We start from the raw sequence: 17,471 nt of genomic DNA on the forward strand, positions 1-17,471 counted from the left end.
CTCCAACCTAGCCGGGGGTGGCCGTACTTAAGCCGCGGTGGGGTCACCAGAGAATTATACCAGTATGTGATGGGGGACTGCGGTGATGGATGAGAGAAAAGGTGACTTCCGTGCTGTGCTCAGAGCAGCAGAAGCCATTCATTGTTAGAGAGTGGCTATTTAGCTCTGCTTGCACTCGGTTGGCTCCTGCTTTGGCTTCCCGCCATCCTCCTGGAGAAACAATTGTTAGCATGTGGTTGCTTCAGAACGAAGTATCGGGACTTTCTAGCTTACCTCATCCTCATCCGATTCATCCTCGTCATCCTGGTCGTCACTAGCGTCATCGTCATCGTCATCGTCCTCATCCTCATCAAAGTCGCCCAGCTCCTCCTCGTCAAACTCCTCGTAAGCAAGAGCCTCGCCGGTGAACCAGTCGATGGCCCGAGGAATCAGCTTCTCCTTGATATCCTCGCCGAGTTGGTAGTCGAGCTCGAGACGCTCCTCGATATCCGACGCGGCGTCGTCATCGTCATCGGTGGGGGCCTTCGGCGGGGAGAAGAAGTTGAAGAAGGACTCGGTGGGAACGGTCTTCTTAACAATGCGGATTTGCTTGGTGGCTGTAGACGTGGGTCAGCTTTGAACAGAAAATTGCCATACGAAAACGAAGGGCACGTACTCTTGTTGCGCTGCTTCTTCTGCTCAACGCGGACGGTGAGATCCTGACCGGGCTTCCAATCAATCTTGTCGCCCTCGGCGTGGTCGTAGATGAAGTCGCCACCGTATCCGCTCTCGGTCTGATAGTAGTAGGTCTTGGTGAGAATCTTGTTGGTGAAGTACTCGTTCTCGGCAAACTCGAAGATGAGGCGGAAGCCGGGCTTGTCGAGATACTCCATGCGGATATCAACAAGGGACTTAAGGGCACCCTCGTCGCGGTCGGTAATCATCTCAGCAAGAGAGATCTGGTTCTTCATGGCCGAGAGCCAGAACTCGGGAATGCCGGACACCTTGGAAGCATTGTCGCTCGGGGCAGGAGTCTCGTCCTTCTTGGCAGGGGCGGCGCCCTCGGTCTCCTCCTCACCCTCCTCGCCAGCCTTGACCTGCTCCTCGGTGGGCTCGGCCTTGCCGTTCACAATGGCAGCACGCTGCTCGTACAGAGGAGTGAACTTGGCAAAGTACTTCTTCTCGAGGGCCAAGATTTCCTCCTGGAGCTCGGCCTCGAGCTTGGCATGCTCCTTCTGGAGGCCCTTGAGGCCAGCGACACGGCGCTTGACCTCGGCGGGCAGAGACTCGATGTAGCCGGACGACCGACCAACGAGGGCGCCGAGGCGGCCCTGGATGAGAGAGACGAGGCGGGGGTCCTTGGCAAAGATGGAGGCAGCGGTGAGGTCCTCTGTGGTCGGACAAAACACATCAGCAACATGTCCGGCATTCGAGACGATGGTCGGCAATCGGTTGGGCACCGAACGTTGATAGGCGACTAACCTTCCTTCAGGCTGGCAAGGCCGGGCTGCTGGGCGTGCGACGAGATGGGCGCAGTGTTCGCCGGGGTGTTCTGAGGGGTGCTGGAGGGGAGACGCGTCAGTGTGAGGTCATTGAAAACATATCCGCAGCGGTGGCATGGCGACGGCAGAGGATGTGGTTCAAACGCGCCGAGGAAACGTACGGGGCTGCGGGGTCAGGCCGCTTGTTCTTGATCGGCTCAGCCATGGTGACTTGTGATTTTTTGTGTCGCGGAAAGGATGGGTTGTGTGATGTCGAAGGAAGAATCCGCGGCCTGGGTCGGTCGAGGAGGATGGTGTTTGATGGGAAGCGGGTTGTGAAAGTGAAAAAGAAGAAAAGCAGGATGGTGTCCGCCGCTTCCCTATGGTGTCCGGGAAATGTTGAGGGAGGGGAAAGGCCTGCACTGGGGCGCTCGAAGAAAATTTGCGGGGCAGCGGCTTTGGTCGAGACTGGATGCTTGTCGCGGCAGGGGTGCATCCCCCACGAACTCACTTTTCGGATTCTTACAGTCCAGAGCGTTTGCCCTTACCTCGATTTTGGGTTTGACTTGGGTTTTGCACATGGAAGATGCATGTTTATAATCTATGGCCTCTCGAGGGAGAGAGCAGTTCTCACATTCCCTTCGCAGGATCACAAACAACTGATGCCAGAATCCGACAAAAAATTATGTTTTGATTCATTTTCTCTTGGGTAATTTTACGTCCGGCAGTAAGTCCGTTTGCTGGCCGCCGTCAAAAACTGTGATGGCGAACTTCTTCACCGCTCTGGTGTCAGTTTATCGTAACGGTAACGTCAAACAAATGCTGCCCTCGCAGCCAAAGTTCGTTGCCTCACAATCCTCGAGCAGCTCCACCGGCAGGGATGACTTCATCGGCGCTGGCGAACGCCTATCGGGAGCAGACTTGGCGGCGCAATTGTCCTCTTGCCCGACAGAGCCATGACCATTCGGATAGCAGCCCTTAGACCCGAGGTTGAATCGCATCAGAATCCTTACGTACTGAGCCCAATAAAGACCTGTAATATCAGAAAAATTTTGTGGAAAGGAATTGGAAAAGAATGCATGAGGTGGGACTTGGCCAGTTGTCCGGCCAGAGATTGATGTGAGGGTGACATATCAGCCAGCAAAGACATCAAGGTGCTTGAGCTGGCCGAGGGAATCAACCTGGGAATCATAACAGTTGGATAAGCATCTCGAATTACTCTGCCTATGAACTACGAGGAATTGGCTGTCAGTCAACATCTATTAATTGCAATATTCATGCAATCTGGCATGTAGGTACTTATCGATCTTCGACGAACAAGGCCGATATTAGAACTTGGTGGGCATTCCTCCTGTGTAAGCCACTGATTTACATAGGAATGTTGTTAACGTGGGCCAAAACCTATCTGACAAGGGGGATCTGCTCACCTATACACACTGGTCCTACAGGAAAAGATTTTTGAATCCCCATCCTCTGTATCGTTTGTAATTAAGCCATGGGGTTATCGGCATCCAGCAGATTCAGTTGAGGTAGCCCATGATGCCTTGGAACAAACAAGCATAGCGCAGAATCCAGGGAGCCGGGACCGCCAAGAACAATCGGGGAATTCACCCATGTCCCAGAGATAATCCAGCCCCTTCGATATTAGATTACATATGCAACTACTGGGACTCATCCAACATGCTGGGCGTTGCAGACGTCATGTCAACATCTGTTTCGTATCCGGGGTGTCAGATGCGGATGATCCACAACGCCCACCCTCAACATCAACACCACTAGAGCCCTATCTGTAGGCCGTGCTGGTGCAGGCTGAGCCACTCGATCCCGGGGAATGGTCCTTGGTCTCGCCAATTAACCCTCTCGCACACTCGACCCCAATTCGCGCGATCCTGTTCCTGAAGATGCCGACGCGTCCAGCTTGCCTGTCCTCCCGCGCCGAGTCTTGAGAGAGAAAAGCCGGCAAGATGAATGTCAGCCATAATGGCGCCGTCCCCGGCGACGGGGATGAGGCGCCCCGGCCAGGTTTGTACCGGCTTGGGACAAACCAGAGCAGCGCCAGCATATTCGAGACCGTAGAGATGGCACACAACGAGGTTCGACCCGCCTCCTGGAAGATGTTTGTCTTTTTAAGCTCTGTATTCCTGACTGTTATCTCTGCCCACCAGGTGTTTTCGGGACCTATTGCCGAATCTCTCCCCACGAGCGTCTCTGCTTTTAGTCACCGACGGGCTCGGGCAGATTCAACGACGACCTTCACCTTCTATAACCAGGAAGATGAGCAACTTGACGAAGCCGAAGCCGAACCTCTGCAATTCCTCGAACGAAGACCCTCCGTTGGAGACCTCGACGAAATTCCCTTTGAGGATGATCTTGATGAACTTGATGAATCGACTGACATGGACAACGAGATGGATGCCGCCTACAACGAGCATGTCTACCTCCGGCGGACCTCGACACAGTCCAGAGGCTCAGCAGCCAGCAGGCTTTTGCAACGCCGCGACAGTATTGTCTCTTCTCGGAGCGGCACGTCTGCGAACCGTTCAACCCAGAAACTGTACATGGTGAACGAGGACCTGTACATTGTGATCGCTGGCTTCCGGACGAGTCAGATCGGCTTCCTCATCTACGTCCTCTTCTGCGTCTCAACTTTCGGGCTTGGCTGGCTCATCCTCCGTTGGATCCCCCGTTGGCGCGTCAAGCTCATCGGCCGGCCATGCTTCCTGAAGGACTGCGACTGGGTGGTCATTGAGAATCAATGGAACGAGCAGGCCATTCTGGATGTTGAATCCAAACCGTACGGGAGGGTGCTATCGACAGTTTTCGGCACACCCAGCAGAATGACTTCATCCATGATGCTTGACGACCCAGATCCAATCTTGAGGGACCTGCGCAGCATCAACTACCGCTACGTGAGGTTCTTTTTCCATCCCATACGAGATAAGTTCCTGCTCTGCACGGGCTGGAAGGATCCCTCGTGGTCCAACGTCCGCGATATTCGTGGGGGCATTGACCACGAGGAGAAATCGCACCGGGACGTGGTGTTCGGCAGCAACCTCATCGATATTGAGGAGAAGTCGGTGTTCCGGCTGCTCGTCGATGAGGTCTTCCACCCGTTCTATGTCTTCCAAATCGCAAGCTTGATCTTGTGGTCTTTGGATGAATATTACTACTATGCTTTTGCCATTCTTGTCATCTCCGTCGGCAGTATCGTGACTACGCTCATCGAGACAAAAGCCGTAAGTCGTCCAACGATTAATCCCTGGCTGAGCCCTACATGCTGAGAAGGAATAGACCATGAAACGGCTCCGTGAGATGTCCCGGTTCGTCTGCGATGTGAGAGTCCTACGCAACGGTTTCTGTAGGTCTTCATTTTCCCTTGGAGAACTCCAGAGAAAAACATTCCTGACAATAACCAGGGCGTTACGTCTCTTCAAGCGACCTTGTGCCAGGGGATGTGTATGAGGTTAGCGACCCCAGCCTCAGTCAGTTCCCCGCCGACAGCCTCCTGTTGAGTGGCGATTGTATCGTCAACGAGAGCATGCTCACGGGAGAGTCCATCCCCGTTTCCAAAATCCCGGCTACCAACGCTACTCTGGACCGGATGGATCTTTCAGCAACGTCTATTCTCCCAGACGTGGCCAAGTCGTTTCTCTTCTGCGGTACCAAGATCGTGCGCGCGCGACGTCCGCAAGAGGACCGCGATGGCGAAGCGGTGGCCCTTGCCATGGTGGTGAGGACGGGATTCAACACGACCAAAGGTGCGCTCGTTCGGTCGATGCTGTTTCCGAAACCGTCAGGTTTCAAGTTCTATCGCGACTCCTTTCGCTACATTTCCGTCATGGGCATTGTGGCGTTGCTCGGCTTCGTCGTGTCCTTTGTAAACTTCGTCCGGCTCGGTCTGGCCTGGCACCTCATCGTCATTCGCGCCCTGGATCTCATCACCATTGTGGTGCCGCCCGCCCTTCCGGCGACACTGACCATCGGTACGAGCTTTGCGCTGTCGCGCCTCAAATCCAAGCAGATATTCTGCATCAGCCCTCAGCGGGTAAACGTCGCGGGAAAGCTCGACCTGATGTGTTTCGACAAGACGGGAACGCTGACCGAAGAGGGCCTCGACATTCTTGGTGTGCGGGTCGTCTCGCGAACAAAGCACCAGTTCTCCGAACTCATTACACAGCCGGATCAACTGGTGTCGGATCTCGCGAACGCGGATCCCACAAGCACGCGGAATGCTGCGCTGTTCACCATGGCGACTTGCCATTCGCTGAGGATTGTGGACGGAGAGCCGGTGGGCGACCCTCTTGATCTGAAGATGTTCGAGTTCACGGGCTGGTCGTTTGAGGAAGGCAACATGGACGGTGCCAACCCCGACGATGAAGAACAGGGTAACCTGAGGCCGGCGGTGGCCCGGCCACCATCGTGGGCGAAATATGAAACGGATGGCGCGGTACAAACCGTAAGGAATCCCCAACCCCGGGCAGATGGAACGAGCCGCTGACATGTTTTCTAGGATCCGTTCGAGCTCGGCATCTTGAGGTCTTTCGAGTTTGTCTCCCAGCTTCGGCGGGCCAGTGTCATCGTTAGAACCTTCGGCCGACCCAGCGGCGATATCTACGTCAAGGGAGCTCCGGAGTGTATGCGGGAGATCTGCCGGCCTGAGACTTGTAAGTCGAGTCAAGCTTGCCGTGCTGGCGGCGTAATATTGCTAACTTTTTTGTCCAGTCCCTCCTGATTATGACGAGCTCCTCTCGCAGTACACCCACAAGGGATACCGTGTGATCGCCTGCGCGACCAAGCATATTCCCAGACTCAGCTGGGTGAAAGCCCAGAAAATGAAGCGGCAGCAGGTCGAATCCGATCTAGAGTTCGTCGGCTTCATCATCTTCGAGAACAAGCTCAAGCCCACCACCGCCGCCGTGATCAAGGAGCTGCTCGACTCCAACATCGGCACTCTCATGTGCACCGGCGACAACATCCTGACCGCCGTCAGCGTCGCCCGAGAATGCGGCATGATCGACCAGACGGCGCACTGCTTCATCCCGCGCTTCCTCACCGGCGACGCCGCCGACCCCAACGCCGCCCTGCAGTGGGAGAGCATCAACAACCCGGCCTTCCGCCTCGACCCGCGAACCCTTCTCCCCCTTCCCGCGCCACCCGAAACCGACGTCTCCCTGCCCTACGACATCACCAACCTCCGCAACTACTCCCTCGCCGTGACGGGCGATGTGTTCCGCTGGGTCGTCGACTACGCGCCGCCCGAGGTGCTGCGGCGGATGCTGGTCGCGGGACGGGTGTTTGCGCGCATGTCGCCCGACGAGAAGCACGAGCTGGTGGAGAAGCTGCAGAGCATCGACTACTCGTGCGGGTTCTGCGGGGACGGGGCGAACGACTGCGGTGCGCTGAAAGCGGCGGACGTGGGCATCTCGCTCTCCGAGGCCGAGGCGTCGGTCGCGGCGCCCTTCACGTCGCGCGTCTTCGACATTGGCTGCGTGCCCGAAGTCATCCGCGAGGGCCGCGCGTCGCTCGTCACGAGTTTTAGCTGCTTTAAGTACATGAGCCTGTACTCGGCGATCCAGTTCACCTCGGTCAGCTTCCTGTACGCGTCAGCGTCGAACCTGGGGGATTTTCAGTTTTTGTTCATCGACCTGGCGCTGATCCTGCCCATCGCCGTGTTCATGAGCTGGGCGGGCCCCGCCAGGGAGCTGTGCCGCAAGCGCCCGACGGCGGACCTGGTCTCGCGCAAGGTGCTCGCGCCGCTGCTGGGCCAGATGGCCGTGGCGATCGCGGTGCAGCTGGTCGCGTTCGTCGCGGTGCGCAGGCAGAGCTGGTACATACCCCCCGTGGTAGACCATGACAAGTCCAACATCAAGAACTCGGAGAACACGGCGCTGTTTTTGACGAGCTGTTTTGAGTATATTTTCTCGGGGGTGGTGTTGAATGCGGGGAAGCCGTTTCGGAAGGAGCCGTGGCATAATTGTGAGTTTTTCTTTTCTTCGCCCTGTCTATGTCGAAATACCCATCACCTAACCACCTACGTCTTCAGGGCCCTTCGTCGCCACGATCGCCGCCACGCTGGCCGTCACGCTTCTCATGATCATCCAGCCGCCGGGATGGCTCTACAAGCTCATGGAGCTCACGTTCCTGAGCGCGGGGTTCAAGGTGTTCATCGTGGGCCTCGGCGCGGCGTACTGGGTTTCGGCTTGGATCGGTGAGCATTGGGTGTTTGCCGGGTTTGCGCGGTTGATTGGCAGGATCAAGCAGAAGATGTTTAAGCGGGCGAAAGTGAGGAAGCAGTACAAGGTGATTCGGGAGAATATGGCGTTTTAGACGCAGGGGTTTCTTCTTTTCTTGGTCTGTATAGAGTTTTGGGGCCTTGGCTTCAGTGGTAATCCGGCGTTTGAGATGGGGCTCTTTTTGGGAGGGGACATGTAATACAGCGTGGATGGAGCGTCGTCGGATTGCTCTGCGTAGAGTTGTCGATATACCTCTTGACTTCGTCGTGACGACTGTTCCCCGCTGAGCTCTACTGCGACCTGAGAAGGTAGAGAGGGCTGGGGCAGATTAAGGGACTCGACGTGGTGGATGTGGTATGATATCAGACCCGGCTGTCCCAACCCCTCGCAACATCTGGAAAGGATGCCAGGCCTTGTGAGCATTCGTTCAAGTTCCTCAGAAGAGGATCATTCCACGGTGTTGTTGTTCAGCAATGGCTTTTCGGATTCCATTCCAATCGTATATACAATACCCTCTCCCACAAGCTCGAGATATCTCTCTGCGAACCACACCCGGTCTATCCTCCCACCCCGATTTCAATTTAGTGGTCCCAAGGGTGCTTCCAGCCCAGAAGTACGGGCCCTACAAAGGTTATATAAGTTAGCAGCGGCGTCAGGTTTATCATAGCAGTCGGCGAAATTCGCGTGGTGAGGCTATTATTTGAAGAGGGATTGTTCCAGGAGAAGCCGAGGGGTAATATGTAGCGGAAAGACAATGAGGTTGGGGTTGGGAAGCAGTACCGTCTTTCTTTGCCCTGTAGAAGATCTATTGAAGCCACAGAGTTAGCCCGGGTAACTTGGTCATCATGAACAGGCAAGCCTGCGGGGAGAAGCTCCTCCAGTTCCGTGCAGCCTCAGATTCCTCCATCATGTCATGTCCGGAACACAAACATACCCAGAACCACATTGTCGCGCCCAGGCCGGTGGCGAAGAAGCGGTAGATTGGGCGAACGGGGGGTTGCCCGGCGGCCATTGTGGATATGCTGAGAGAGAAAGGTGGGAGGGGGAGCTTGGGTTGTCTGATGGGATGTCTCGTCCGGGTCGACTTGGGCCTCGAGGAGCTAGGTGCGCGTGGATTGTTAGCTGGAAAAGGTCGAATTGGGGATCGTGGCTTCGTGTGTTGGGCTCGTCCGTACGTACCGGCTCTCGTGAAGTCGGTCCGGCGCAATTGAGTGAGGGTCGTCTGCACGGGATATGATGGAGGTTGCTCGTTGCTTGCAGTTGGTGATGGGGTCAAGATCCGGCTTGGCGTAATTTAGTGTTATCCGTTACACAGTATTGTAATGCTGGTAACCATAACGCTCCCCGGTTCTCTTGGCGTTATTTCTGCCTCAGGCAACAATCTGCCGTCATGGACCCTGGAGTCTTGGCCGGGACAATGGCCGGGGTGACCAGCAAACCAGCAAGGTGCATGCCAGCTGAGCTTGGCTTTGCGCCGTCTCTCATCCTCAACCTCAACTCTCGGATTTCTTGACTTTCTGACTTTCGAATCGGACTACAGCGTTGACATTTCTTGCGGATCGGAATTCGTCATCACCTCTCGATGTGAAATGTCCACTCTCACGGAATTATAGAATTCGAGATTCCCCATCAGCGAGATCTCACTGAGCCTTTGCACAGCGACTCTCACTCTCACATCACATCATCCATCATTCCATCGGCTCTCGCGTCGCCAGCGCAACACGCTCATTATCAGCGACCATGAGCATCGACGAATCCAACGAGCCGAACACAACGCTCTCTCCTCGGAGCTTTGCCATTTCCCATCAGCGACCTAGGGATAGCTATGTCGGTTGCTCCAGAATCACCGACTATGAGATCCTTGGCAAGCTCGGCGAGGGCACCTTCGGGTGAGTTTCTGGAGGCATGCTTGCCAGACGGTCGACCTCTAACACGGCATCTAGCGAGGTCCATCGTGCAAGATCTAAGAAGACGGGTGCCTTGGTCGCCGTCAAGAAGATCATCATGCACAATGAGAAGGATGGCGTATGTTTTCACTTGTCCTACCTTTTCAGTTCCGCATCATTTTCTGACCGCAAATCCCCAGTTCCCCATCACCGCCCTCCGCGAGATCAAGCTCTTGAAGCTTCTCTCGCACAAGAACATTTTGCGCCTGGAAGACATGGCGGTTGAGCACCCGCCTAGAGGCTGTAAGCTCACCCTTTGCGTTGCTTATATGCCGGCCCAGCTTTCCGTCACTAACCTGCGCCGCAGCCGATAAGCGTAAGAAGCCCATCTTCTACATGGTCACGCCATACATGGACCATGATCTTTCGGGCCTTCTCGACAATCCCTCCGTCCACTTCACCGTTCCCCAGATCAAATGTTACATGCTCCAGCTCCTGGAGGGTGTCAGGTACCTGCATGAGAACCATATCCTGCACAGAGACATGAAGGCTGCCAACCTTCTCGTCAATAACAAAGGCATTCTCCAGATCGCAGACTTTGGTCTGGCGAGGCATTACGTCGGCGACATCCCAAGACCGGGCCGTGGCGGTGGTGAAGGGGTCCGCGAATACACGAGCCTGGTGGTCACAAGGTGGTACCGTCCGCCGGAACTCCTGATGCACCTCAAACGCTACACCACAGCTATTGACATGTGGGGTGTTGGGTAAGCTGCTCCTTTTGACGTGTTGTCGTTTTCTAGTGATTGCGCTGACCGAGTCACAGGTGTGTCTTTGGCGAGATGCTGGTTGGCAAGCCGATCCTCGCTGGCGAAAGCGATGGCCATCAGCTTGAGCTCATCTTCGAGCTCTGTGGAACCCCCACTGAAGAAAACATGCCTGGGTGGCGGTTGTTGCCCGGTGCCGAGGCCCTGCAACCACGACCCAGGCAAGGAAACCTCCGAGAACGTTTCAGAGAGTACGGGCCAGACGCTGTGTCGTTGCTGAAAGAACTGCTCAAACTCGACTGGCGCACCCGCATCAACGCCATCGACGCCCTCCAGCACCCCTATTTCAAAAACAACCCCCTCCCCGCCAAACCCCACGAGCTCCCCTCCTTCGAAGAAAGCCACGAACTCGACCGGCGCAAGTTCCACGACCGCCGCGCCGCCCTGCCGCCCGCGCCCAAGGGCGGCACCGTCGGCCGGGGCCCGCACGACGGCGGCCACAACAACAATGCCTCCTTTGGCAGCGACAGCTACCGCAACGGCGGCGGGCCCAACGGCAGCCGCTATCCCCCGCGCAACAGCCGCCCGCCCGAAGACACCCGCGTTCCTGCCTGGCGACGCGGCGGCGGCGGTGACCACGGCCTACCCCCTCGCCCGCCGCCCGTGGATGGCGACCACAGGGATAGCTACCGCGACCGCGACCGTCCGCCGCGCGGCGGCGGAGGCGGAAGGCCGGATGTGGACACGTACATACCCAGCTACGGCGATCGCGACGGCGGGCCGAGGAGGGATGAGTGGCGGCGCAGGGACGATCGGGATAGGGATTGGGATCGGCGGAGGGAACGGGAGTATGAAGATCGGTCGAGGCACAGCCGGACTCGTAGCAGGAGCCGGTCGCCCCCACCGATGAGGGATAGAGATAGGGATTGGGATAGGGAGAGGGATGTGTATCGGAGGTAGTTCTTCCGGGGCACTATCCGCGAGAAGGAGAAAGAGGAGGAACATGGGGATTTGAAGAAGGGTGTTGTGGCGTCGGTTGCTGCCGCGGCCGCTGTTGCTGGTGCTGCGTCTGCCGCTCGTTGGTGATCGATGGGGAGAGGCTTAGCTGGGTGTTCTTCTGTCCGTTTTTGCACACGGCTTGGGTGAAGGCGGGTGTATCGTATGGTACCGTAGCTGTGGGGGTTGTCATGGCTGTTGTATGCAGCGTAATGCCGGTAACATCATCGATTGGCGCCGGAGCGGAAGGTCGGTTTTCGTCTCATCGGCCGAGACGATAGCACTCCCAGCGGTTGGGTTGGGATTGTGCATTATTCATTACCTGTCCATCTATTTAGGTCCCTTAGTTGCCTAGCGCAGTTCTGGTAAATAATACACACACCTTGACTGGATCTCTGAGTCACTATATTATTATCTGCTTGTTTCTTCGGCCATATATTCTTCTGATGCCATTCAATCACATTTTGAACGAACTCTCTGTCTGACACGACCCAACATTACTTAACGAGTAGCCCTGCTTCTTCCTCCCATCACGAATGAGCTTAATAACATTAAAATCCCAATTCCTAACCTCCATCCCACCTCACCTCACCTCACCTCACCTCACCTCACCGTCCCCGTACTACTAGCATTAGGTACAGCACACTTCATCATCCTTCCGAGTCCCTAGCTAGGTACATACTTATTAATAATCGGAAGACTCCTCATGAATCGTATCCTCCACCAACAGTCCCGCGCGCCCCGCTACTCCCGTCGACCACCGCCGCCGTGATGATAATGACGGGCGCTGCTGCTGCTGCTGTTTCTGCTGTTTCTGCTGGCGGTGGTGTTGACGGGGGTGAGAAGGCTGCGAAGAAGAAGCTGTCGAGGGGGAGGGGGAGGATTTGGGACTAGTACGCAAGCGCTTGATGGTGCCGATGGTAGTGGTGGTGGTTGTCGTGGTGGCGGTGCCGGCGTCGGCGTCGTAATCGTGCTCTGAAGGGGTGGAGGGGGACGAGGAAGTGGAATCATATGGGACGGGAAAGTCTTCCTGCATAATCGCCAGTAGTTCTGGTGGTGTGCGGGGAGTGGTTGTGAATGGTAGTGATGGGATCTGCCTGTGGTTTGCCTTTTGCCGGCCGATGGTGAATCTCTGGCGTTGACGTTGTTGTTGGCCTTCTTGGGGACGGAGGAAGGGGAAGATGGCGCGGAGGAGGCGGAGAATGAGGAGGGTGAGCAGGCCGACGGAGAAGCCGGCGGTTAGGCCGAGGAGGATGGCGAAGGAGAGCTGGGGGTTGGGGGTTAGTGTTGGATTGTTAGGAGAAGGAAGGGGGGATGGTTGGAGGAGATGTGGTGGTGGTTGGGTTTGTGGGAACTCACATAGATGATGATGGGCTGGATTCACACACACACACACACATGTTAGCAAGCAATGCAATGTGGGAATTTGAGATGTGGAAATGTAGGACTTGCCTCGAATTCATAGTAGAGATCAATCAGAAAGTACCAGAACCAAACGGTTATCCGCCAGGGGATGAAGAAAGGCGCGATGATCCAACTGAGCGTTGTTGACACGAGGGAATAAACCGGTCGTAAAATCCAGACCAAGGGGGTGATTATCAATCCGAGGATGTTGAAGCTGAGCCTCATTACGGCTCCAACTGGATTAAGGAAATACCAGACCAGCGTGAGGACCATGTTTGTATACCGCAGAAATGAAGTTGAGAAGGACAGAGTAGTGTCAAGGGTGGATTCCACGGGGCACGTGAAGTTGTCGAGGTTGCCCAGGAGAGGACTGGGAATGGAACAAGCGCTCATAGTACTTGTACTAGAATATCATGGATGGCGGAGTTGCTGGAGTTACTGAATCCGAAGTGCATTCTTGGAGTTGGACACGATGTTCTGGATTCAATCAACAACGGGATGATGGGTTTCTCAGGAAATGATGCACGATGAAACGCCTGGACTCGGATGGTACTTTGGAGGTCAGCTGGCCTACAGCTTGCGATCAAAGTCGGAGAGGACGGTGAAGGTCCTATTCGATTAGACAATCATGTGGAAAATTCAGCTCTCAAGATCACATCGAGGGATGGCCGTTCATAAAGTTCCCAAGTTGGATGACAGGGAACGGATGTTCTCCATTCCAGTAAGTTTAGCAACAAAGAGACTCTGGCATTTCACGTGGCGATGCATCAATCGAGGTCACGCCCCGATACAGTCATGTTAGACTTGTGGGCCTCAAAACTTGTCGATCCCATCGACTCGATCTGGACATTTCAGATGTATCTTCAACCTTTGTAATGCCAGCCCAACTCAACCTCACCGATCACATACAAAAGTTAATATTCTAACTCCATTTACCGAGAGGGTTTGACCGTCATCAACGAGTCAAAACATCCTCACATTTCTCACCTCACCAACCCAAACCCCATCTCCCTCGTCTCACTTACAACCTATCAACAAAACACAAGAACATTGAGGGACTGGAAGCTCAACATGACCACCAACCCACCACCACCACCACCACCAACCGACCTCCTCCCAGCAGACGCCATGGACATCGACCCAACCACCACCACCACCACCACCACCACCACCACCACAACCGCACCGACCAAAAAACGAAAACGCCACTCCCTCAACCCCAAACCCCCGACCACAACCATCACCATCCGACACCCCCCCTTCGCCTACGCCCACCTCCAAATCATTTCCCCCTCCTCCGCATCCCAACCACCACCAACTGCCCAACAAGACCAATCACAACCACCACCAACACAAGAGGGGATGGGGGTTATCATCGACACACTCACCCTCCGCGCCCACCTCGCCCGTGCTATGAGGCTCTTCCTAGGCGACACGGGCGCCGCAATTCCTATCGATATTCTCCACCTTCACTGCCCATCCCAATCCCCACCATCACCACCACCATCATTATCATCACCATCACCATCAGCAGGAACAACAACCAGAGCAGCAGCAGCAAAAGCAGCAGGCGTCGCCGCTGACGCGTGGATCCGAGTCCCCAGGGAGGATCTAGCCGCGTTCGTTGCCGGTGTGACCGCCTTTTCTGAGATTTCTTCTGCAAACAATAACGACGAGGGTGGTGGTGGGGTGGCCGAGATGATGATGGTGAGAGTGGCTGCGTGCGGGGACTGGCTGGGGAGTTTGCTTGGGAGGGAGGCGGAGGCGGGGTTGTGGAGGTGATGGGTGTCAGATCAAGTCTGGTTTGGACAGTCAAGATAGGGAGGAGGAAGTGAGGAGGAAAGGTGGTTGACGGTGATGGGGATGGTAAAACGGGTTGGTGGTGTACCAGTATGGAGTACGAAGGAGAGGGTGGGTTGTTGATGGTGTGTATGAGTGGGTATGGGTGGTGAGAATGTAGAAGACAGGAGGACGAGGTGGAAAAATAGGAGAAGGTGCGGGAGAAGAGGAGGGATGGACTTGTCCAGACTCCAATGACCCGTGCCACTGTCTATGATCCTAGAGGTGAGCATGGAATTAATTCACATATAGCGTCCGAAGGAGTCCCAATTACCTCCTATCATGAACTTGTTAACAAACCCTGCCACCCACTCGGAGCGGGAACAAAAGAAGGTACACACATCGGTGGTATCATCCGGATATCTAGCTACGGGAATCTAGATCCTCATATGCTACCGGCCAACAAACGGACCAAACCCATTCCAAAAACAAAGAGACCTCGTGTCTGTGTCTATTCTCGCCAAAAAAAACTCCCGGGCTCCTTCCCGTGCTCAGACTCCGACAGCTCTCGCGAATATTCACGTTCTGACCGCATGTAACCTGGACATTTACTTCCACAGGGGTCCCTTCATTAGGTACGTGTGTACGGGTCGCCTCCCCTTGCCAACCGTCATGGCTATCCAATTCATACCCGCTCTGATCACACGGCGTGTTGCGAAGCATCCTCCGCCCTCACGGACAACACTTCTACATCAGAGCGGACATGATTGAGCTTTGCGCATATGCCTGGAGATAAACAGTCAACACCATGCAACCCAGAGTCAAGTTAAGTTTCAATACTCACCATCGGCCGAATATTCGGATGCGGCACCGCATCAAACTGCGCAAACCTCAACTTGTAATCCGGCCCAATGTTGATGTACGCCCCCTTGTTCTCCGTCATGTCGCAGTACTTGGGCGCCGAGAACACCGTGATGCACTTGCCGTCGTGCTCCTCCTCGTAGCCCTCCATGCGCACCTCGTGGCTGCGAATGACGGCTTCGAGGCCGTTCTTTTCGCAGAACCGCTTGGTCACGTCCGGGCCGAACTGCAGGCCGACGCCGCGCTTGCTGGGGCCGCGCCCGGGCTCCGCCTGCGGATCGGTCCACAGCATCTCCATCATCAGCCCAGACTGGCCGGGCTGCCGTTGCTTGTGCCGGTCGAGCTTGCGGATGTCGTCGAGCGTGACGTTGTCGTCCGAGAAGAGGCCGCCGTGGAGGACGAGGTATTTCTTGCCGATGAGCGTGGCGAGGGGGAGGGCCGAGAAGCTTTCCGAGAAGAGCTTGAAGGTGCTGGGGAGGGGAAGTATGTTAGTCACTGAGATAGAGTAAACAAAACAGAGCAGAAAACTCACCGCTCGTTGTACTTGGCCTTGCACTCTCCCTCGAAGCCGTACACCTTGTTCATGTCGTCTGTCTCGTGGTTGCCGCGGTTGATAAAGAAGCAGTTTGGCCGCAGCCACTTGTTGGCGTAGAGCACCAGAGCAATCTCGGTCGACCATGACCCGCGGTCGACAAAATCGCCGTTGAACAGGTACCAATGCTTGTCGCTCGGCTTGCCGTTTAACCTGAACAGCTCCATCAAGTCAAAGTACTGGCCGTGCGTGTCGCCGCAGACGGTAAGCTGCACGTCGTCGGGGATGTCGACCTCCACCAGGGTGGGCTCGTCGTAGACGAGCTTCTTGACGGCGATGATGATCTGGTACGCGTACTTTTTGTGGATGGTCTTTCCGTTCTTGAAGCGCTCCATCATGTCGTCAATGAACTCCTGCGTCATTTCTTTCTCGAGGCGCACGCCGTCGTAGCTCGGCTCCACCACCATGCTGTCCAAATCGAGGCCATCGGCGGCCGACGGCTCGTCGCCGACCTCGATGGCGGCGAAGAAGGCGAGCTGGCGCACAATCTTTTCGCACTCGACGAGCTTCAGCTTGGCATCCTTGTTGTTGGGGTCGAGCTTGACGCATTGCTTGAAATCGCGAAGGGCATCCTTGGGTTTGAGGATGGCGGCGTATGCGGTCGCTCGCCGGTAGTAAGCCTAATAATGAGTACGCGGCGGGGGGTTAGACTTGGGAGGTCCGCGCTGCCGAAGATGCGACCAAGGGGTAGGAGAGATGGCGCACCTTGACGAAGTCGGGCTTGAGCTCAATGGCTTTGGTGGCATCGCGGATGGCATAGCCATAGGCTTCCGTCTTGAGATATGCCTGTTGCACAAGGGGAGATCAGCAAACAACCCCAGAGACTTGATCGAGGAGGGGGGCATCGCGGGGTTGGCGGGGTTGTATTTTTTCGGCGGGGTGGGCGCGGACCTGTGCTCGGTTGGACCAGAAAGTCGGCTCTTTATCATACAACTCGATGGCCTTGGTGTAGAAGTCGATGGCTGTCGGCCAGTCGTGGGCAGCGAAGGCTTTGTTGCCCTGGTTTTTGAGTTCGATGGCCTGCTGTTCCGGAGTCGCCATGATGACGGTTGAAAGGGGAGGTTGCGTTTCTCTTTGGATCCGGGAATTTGCAAACGAAAGTCGGGGTCGGAGAGAAACGACTCTGTTTAGTAGTCTGAAAGATAGTCTATCGAGAGTTTAAACACTCTAATAAGGGGAAATGGAGAAGGAAAAAAAAAGGAAATTCGCCTCCAGGATCCTCCAAACTCTCCTTCAGAAATTCAAGCCCGCAGAAGTCCGGATCTCAGATGGCCATCGAAGTTCGGATGGTTTCTTCTGCCTTGTCGCGTGCGGCGAAAGCCCAAAGGCCGGATCGAGAAGTCTTGGCTTGCAGACAGAGACACGTGGGAGACACCGGATAAAGGCATATCGCCCATTGGACATGATATGCCTCTAGCCGTCATAAGGACCAGTAGAAACACCAACTCCATTGCTTGACGGAATGATTTGACAAGATTCTTATTGCCATAAAAGCT

The 17,471-nt window shown here is 55.5% G+C and overlaps 9 protein-coding genes across 9 annotated transcripts; 3 read left to right on the forward strand and 6 right to left on the reverse strand.

Moving 5' to 3' along the window:
• Positions 1-159: 159 nt before the first annotated feature.
• VTJ04DRAFT_6120 (uncharacterized protein) lies at positions 160-1,686 on the reverse strand (the record flags this gene model as incomplete). Its single annotated transcript, XM_069364309.1, has 5 exons — positions 160-210; positions 274-596; positions 656-1,369; positions 1,462-1,541; positions 1,643-1,686. The coding sequence occupies 5 exons, from the start codon at positions 1,684-1,686 to the stop codon at positions 160-162; spliced, it is 1,212 nt and encodes a 403-aa protein (XP_069218147.1).
• A 1,738-nt stretch (positions 1,687-3,424) lies between these two features.
• VTJ04DRAFT_6121 (uncharacterized protein) lies at positions 3,425-7,787 on the forward strand (the record flags this gene model as incomplete). Its single annotated transcript, XM_069364310.1, has 7 exons — positions 3,425-3,553; positions 3,626-4,696; positions 4,752-4,818; positions 4,877-5,916; positions 5,971-6,124; positions 6,183-7,436; positions 7,504-7,787. 7 exons carry the CDS (start codon positions 3,425-3,427, stop codon positions 7,785-7,787), a joined length of 3,999 nt encoding a protein of 1,332 aa, XP_069218148.1.
• A 487-nt stretch (positions 7,788-8,274) lies between these two features.
• On the reverse strand, positions 8,275-8,705 carry VTJ04DRAFT_6122 (uncharacterized protein; the record flags this gene model as incomplete). The annotated part of the gene is made up of 3 exons (XM_069364311.1): positions 8,275-8,315; positions 8,474-8,498; positions 8,628-8,705. The coding sequence occupies 3 exons, from the start codon at positions 8,703-8,705 to the stop codon at positions 8,275-8,277; spliced, it is 144 nt and encodes a 47-aa protein (XP_069218149.1).
• A 728-nt stretch (positions 8,706-9,433) lies between these two features.
• Positions 9,434-11,303, forward strand: VTJ04DRAFT_6123 (uncharacterized protein; the record flags this gene model as incomplete). The annotated part of the gene is made up of 5 exons (XM_069364312.1): positions 9,434-9,582; positions 9,637-9,718; positions 9,780-9,882; positions 9,947-10,343; positions 10,403-11,303. 5 exons carry the CDS (start codon positions 9,434-9,436, stop codon positions 11,301-11,303), a joined length of 1,632 nt encoding a protein of 543 aa, XP_069218150.1.
• A 13-nt stretch (positions 11,304-11,316) lies between these two features.
• On the reverse strand, positions 11,317-11,532 carry VTJ04DRAFT_6124 (uncharacterized protein; the record flags this gene model as incomplete). The annotated part of the gene is made up of 1 exon (XM_069364313.1): positions 11,317-11,532. The coding sequence occupies one exon, from the start codon at positions 11,530-11,532 to the stop codon at positions 11,317-11,319; it is 216 nt and encodes a 71-aa protein (XP_069218151.1).
• A 492-nt stretch (positions 11,533-12,024) lies between these two features.
• Positions 12,025-12,739, reverse strand: VTJ04DRAFT_6125 (uncharacterized protein; the record flags this gene model as incomplete). The annotated part of the gene is made up of 2 exons (XM_069364314.1): positions 12,025-12,606; positions 12,734-12,739. 2 exons carry the CDS (start codon positions 12,737-12,739, stop codon positions 12,025-12,027), a joined length of 588 nt encoding a protein of 195 aa, XP_069218152.1.
• A 1,075-nt stretch (positions 12,740-13,814) lies between these two features.
• On the forward strand, positions 13,815-14,525 carry VTJ04DRAFT_6126 (uncharacterized protein; the record flags this gene model as incomplete). Its single annotated transcript, XM_069364315.1, has 1 exon — positions 13,815-14,525. The coding sequence occupies one exon, from the start codon at positions 13,815-13,817 to the stop codon at positions 14,523-14,525; it is 711 nt and encodes a 236-aa protein (XP_069218153.1).
• Positions 14,526-14,945: 420 nt separating this feature from the next.
• Positions 14,946-15,245, reverse strand: VTJ04DRAFT_6127 (uncharacterized protein; the record flags this gene model as incomplete). Its single annotated transcript, XM_069364316.1, has 1 exon — positions 14,946-15,245. The coding sequence occupies one exon, from the start codon at positions 15,243-15,245 to the stop codon at positions 14,946-14,948; it is 300 nt and encodes a 99-aa protein (XP_069218154.1).
• A 24-nt stretch (positions 15,246-15,269) lies between these two features.
• On the reverse strand, positions 15,270-17,016 carry VTJ04DRAFT_6128 (uncharacterized protein; the record flags this gene model as incomplete). Its single annotated transcript, XM_069364317.1, has 5 exons — positions 15,270-15,308; positions 15,367-15,853; positions 15,916-16,595; positions 16,681-16,761; positions 16,867-17,016. 5 exons carry the CDS (start codon positions 17,014-17,016, stop codon positions 15,270-15,272), a joined length of 1,437 nt encoding a protein of 478 aa, XP_069218155.1.
• Positions 17,017-17,471: the final 455 nt, after the last annotated feature.

Source organism: Mycothermus thermophilus (genome assembly GCF_041956435.1).
Source record: "Mycothermus thermophilus strain CBS 625.91 unplaced genomic scaffold VTJ04scaffold_4, whole genome shotgun sequence".
Lineage (NCBI taxonomy): Eukaryota > Fungi > Ascomycota > Sordariomycetes > Sordariales > Chaetomiaceae > Mycothermus > Mycothermus thermophilus.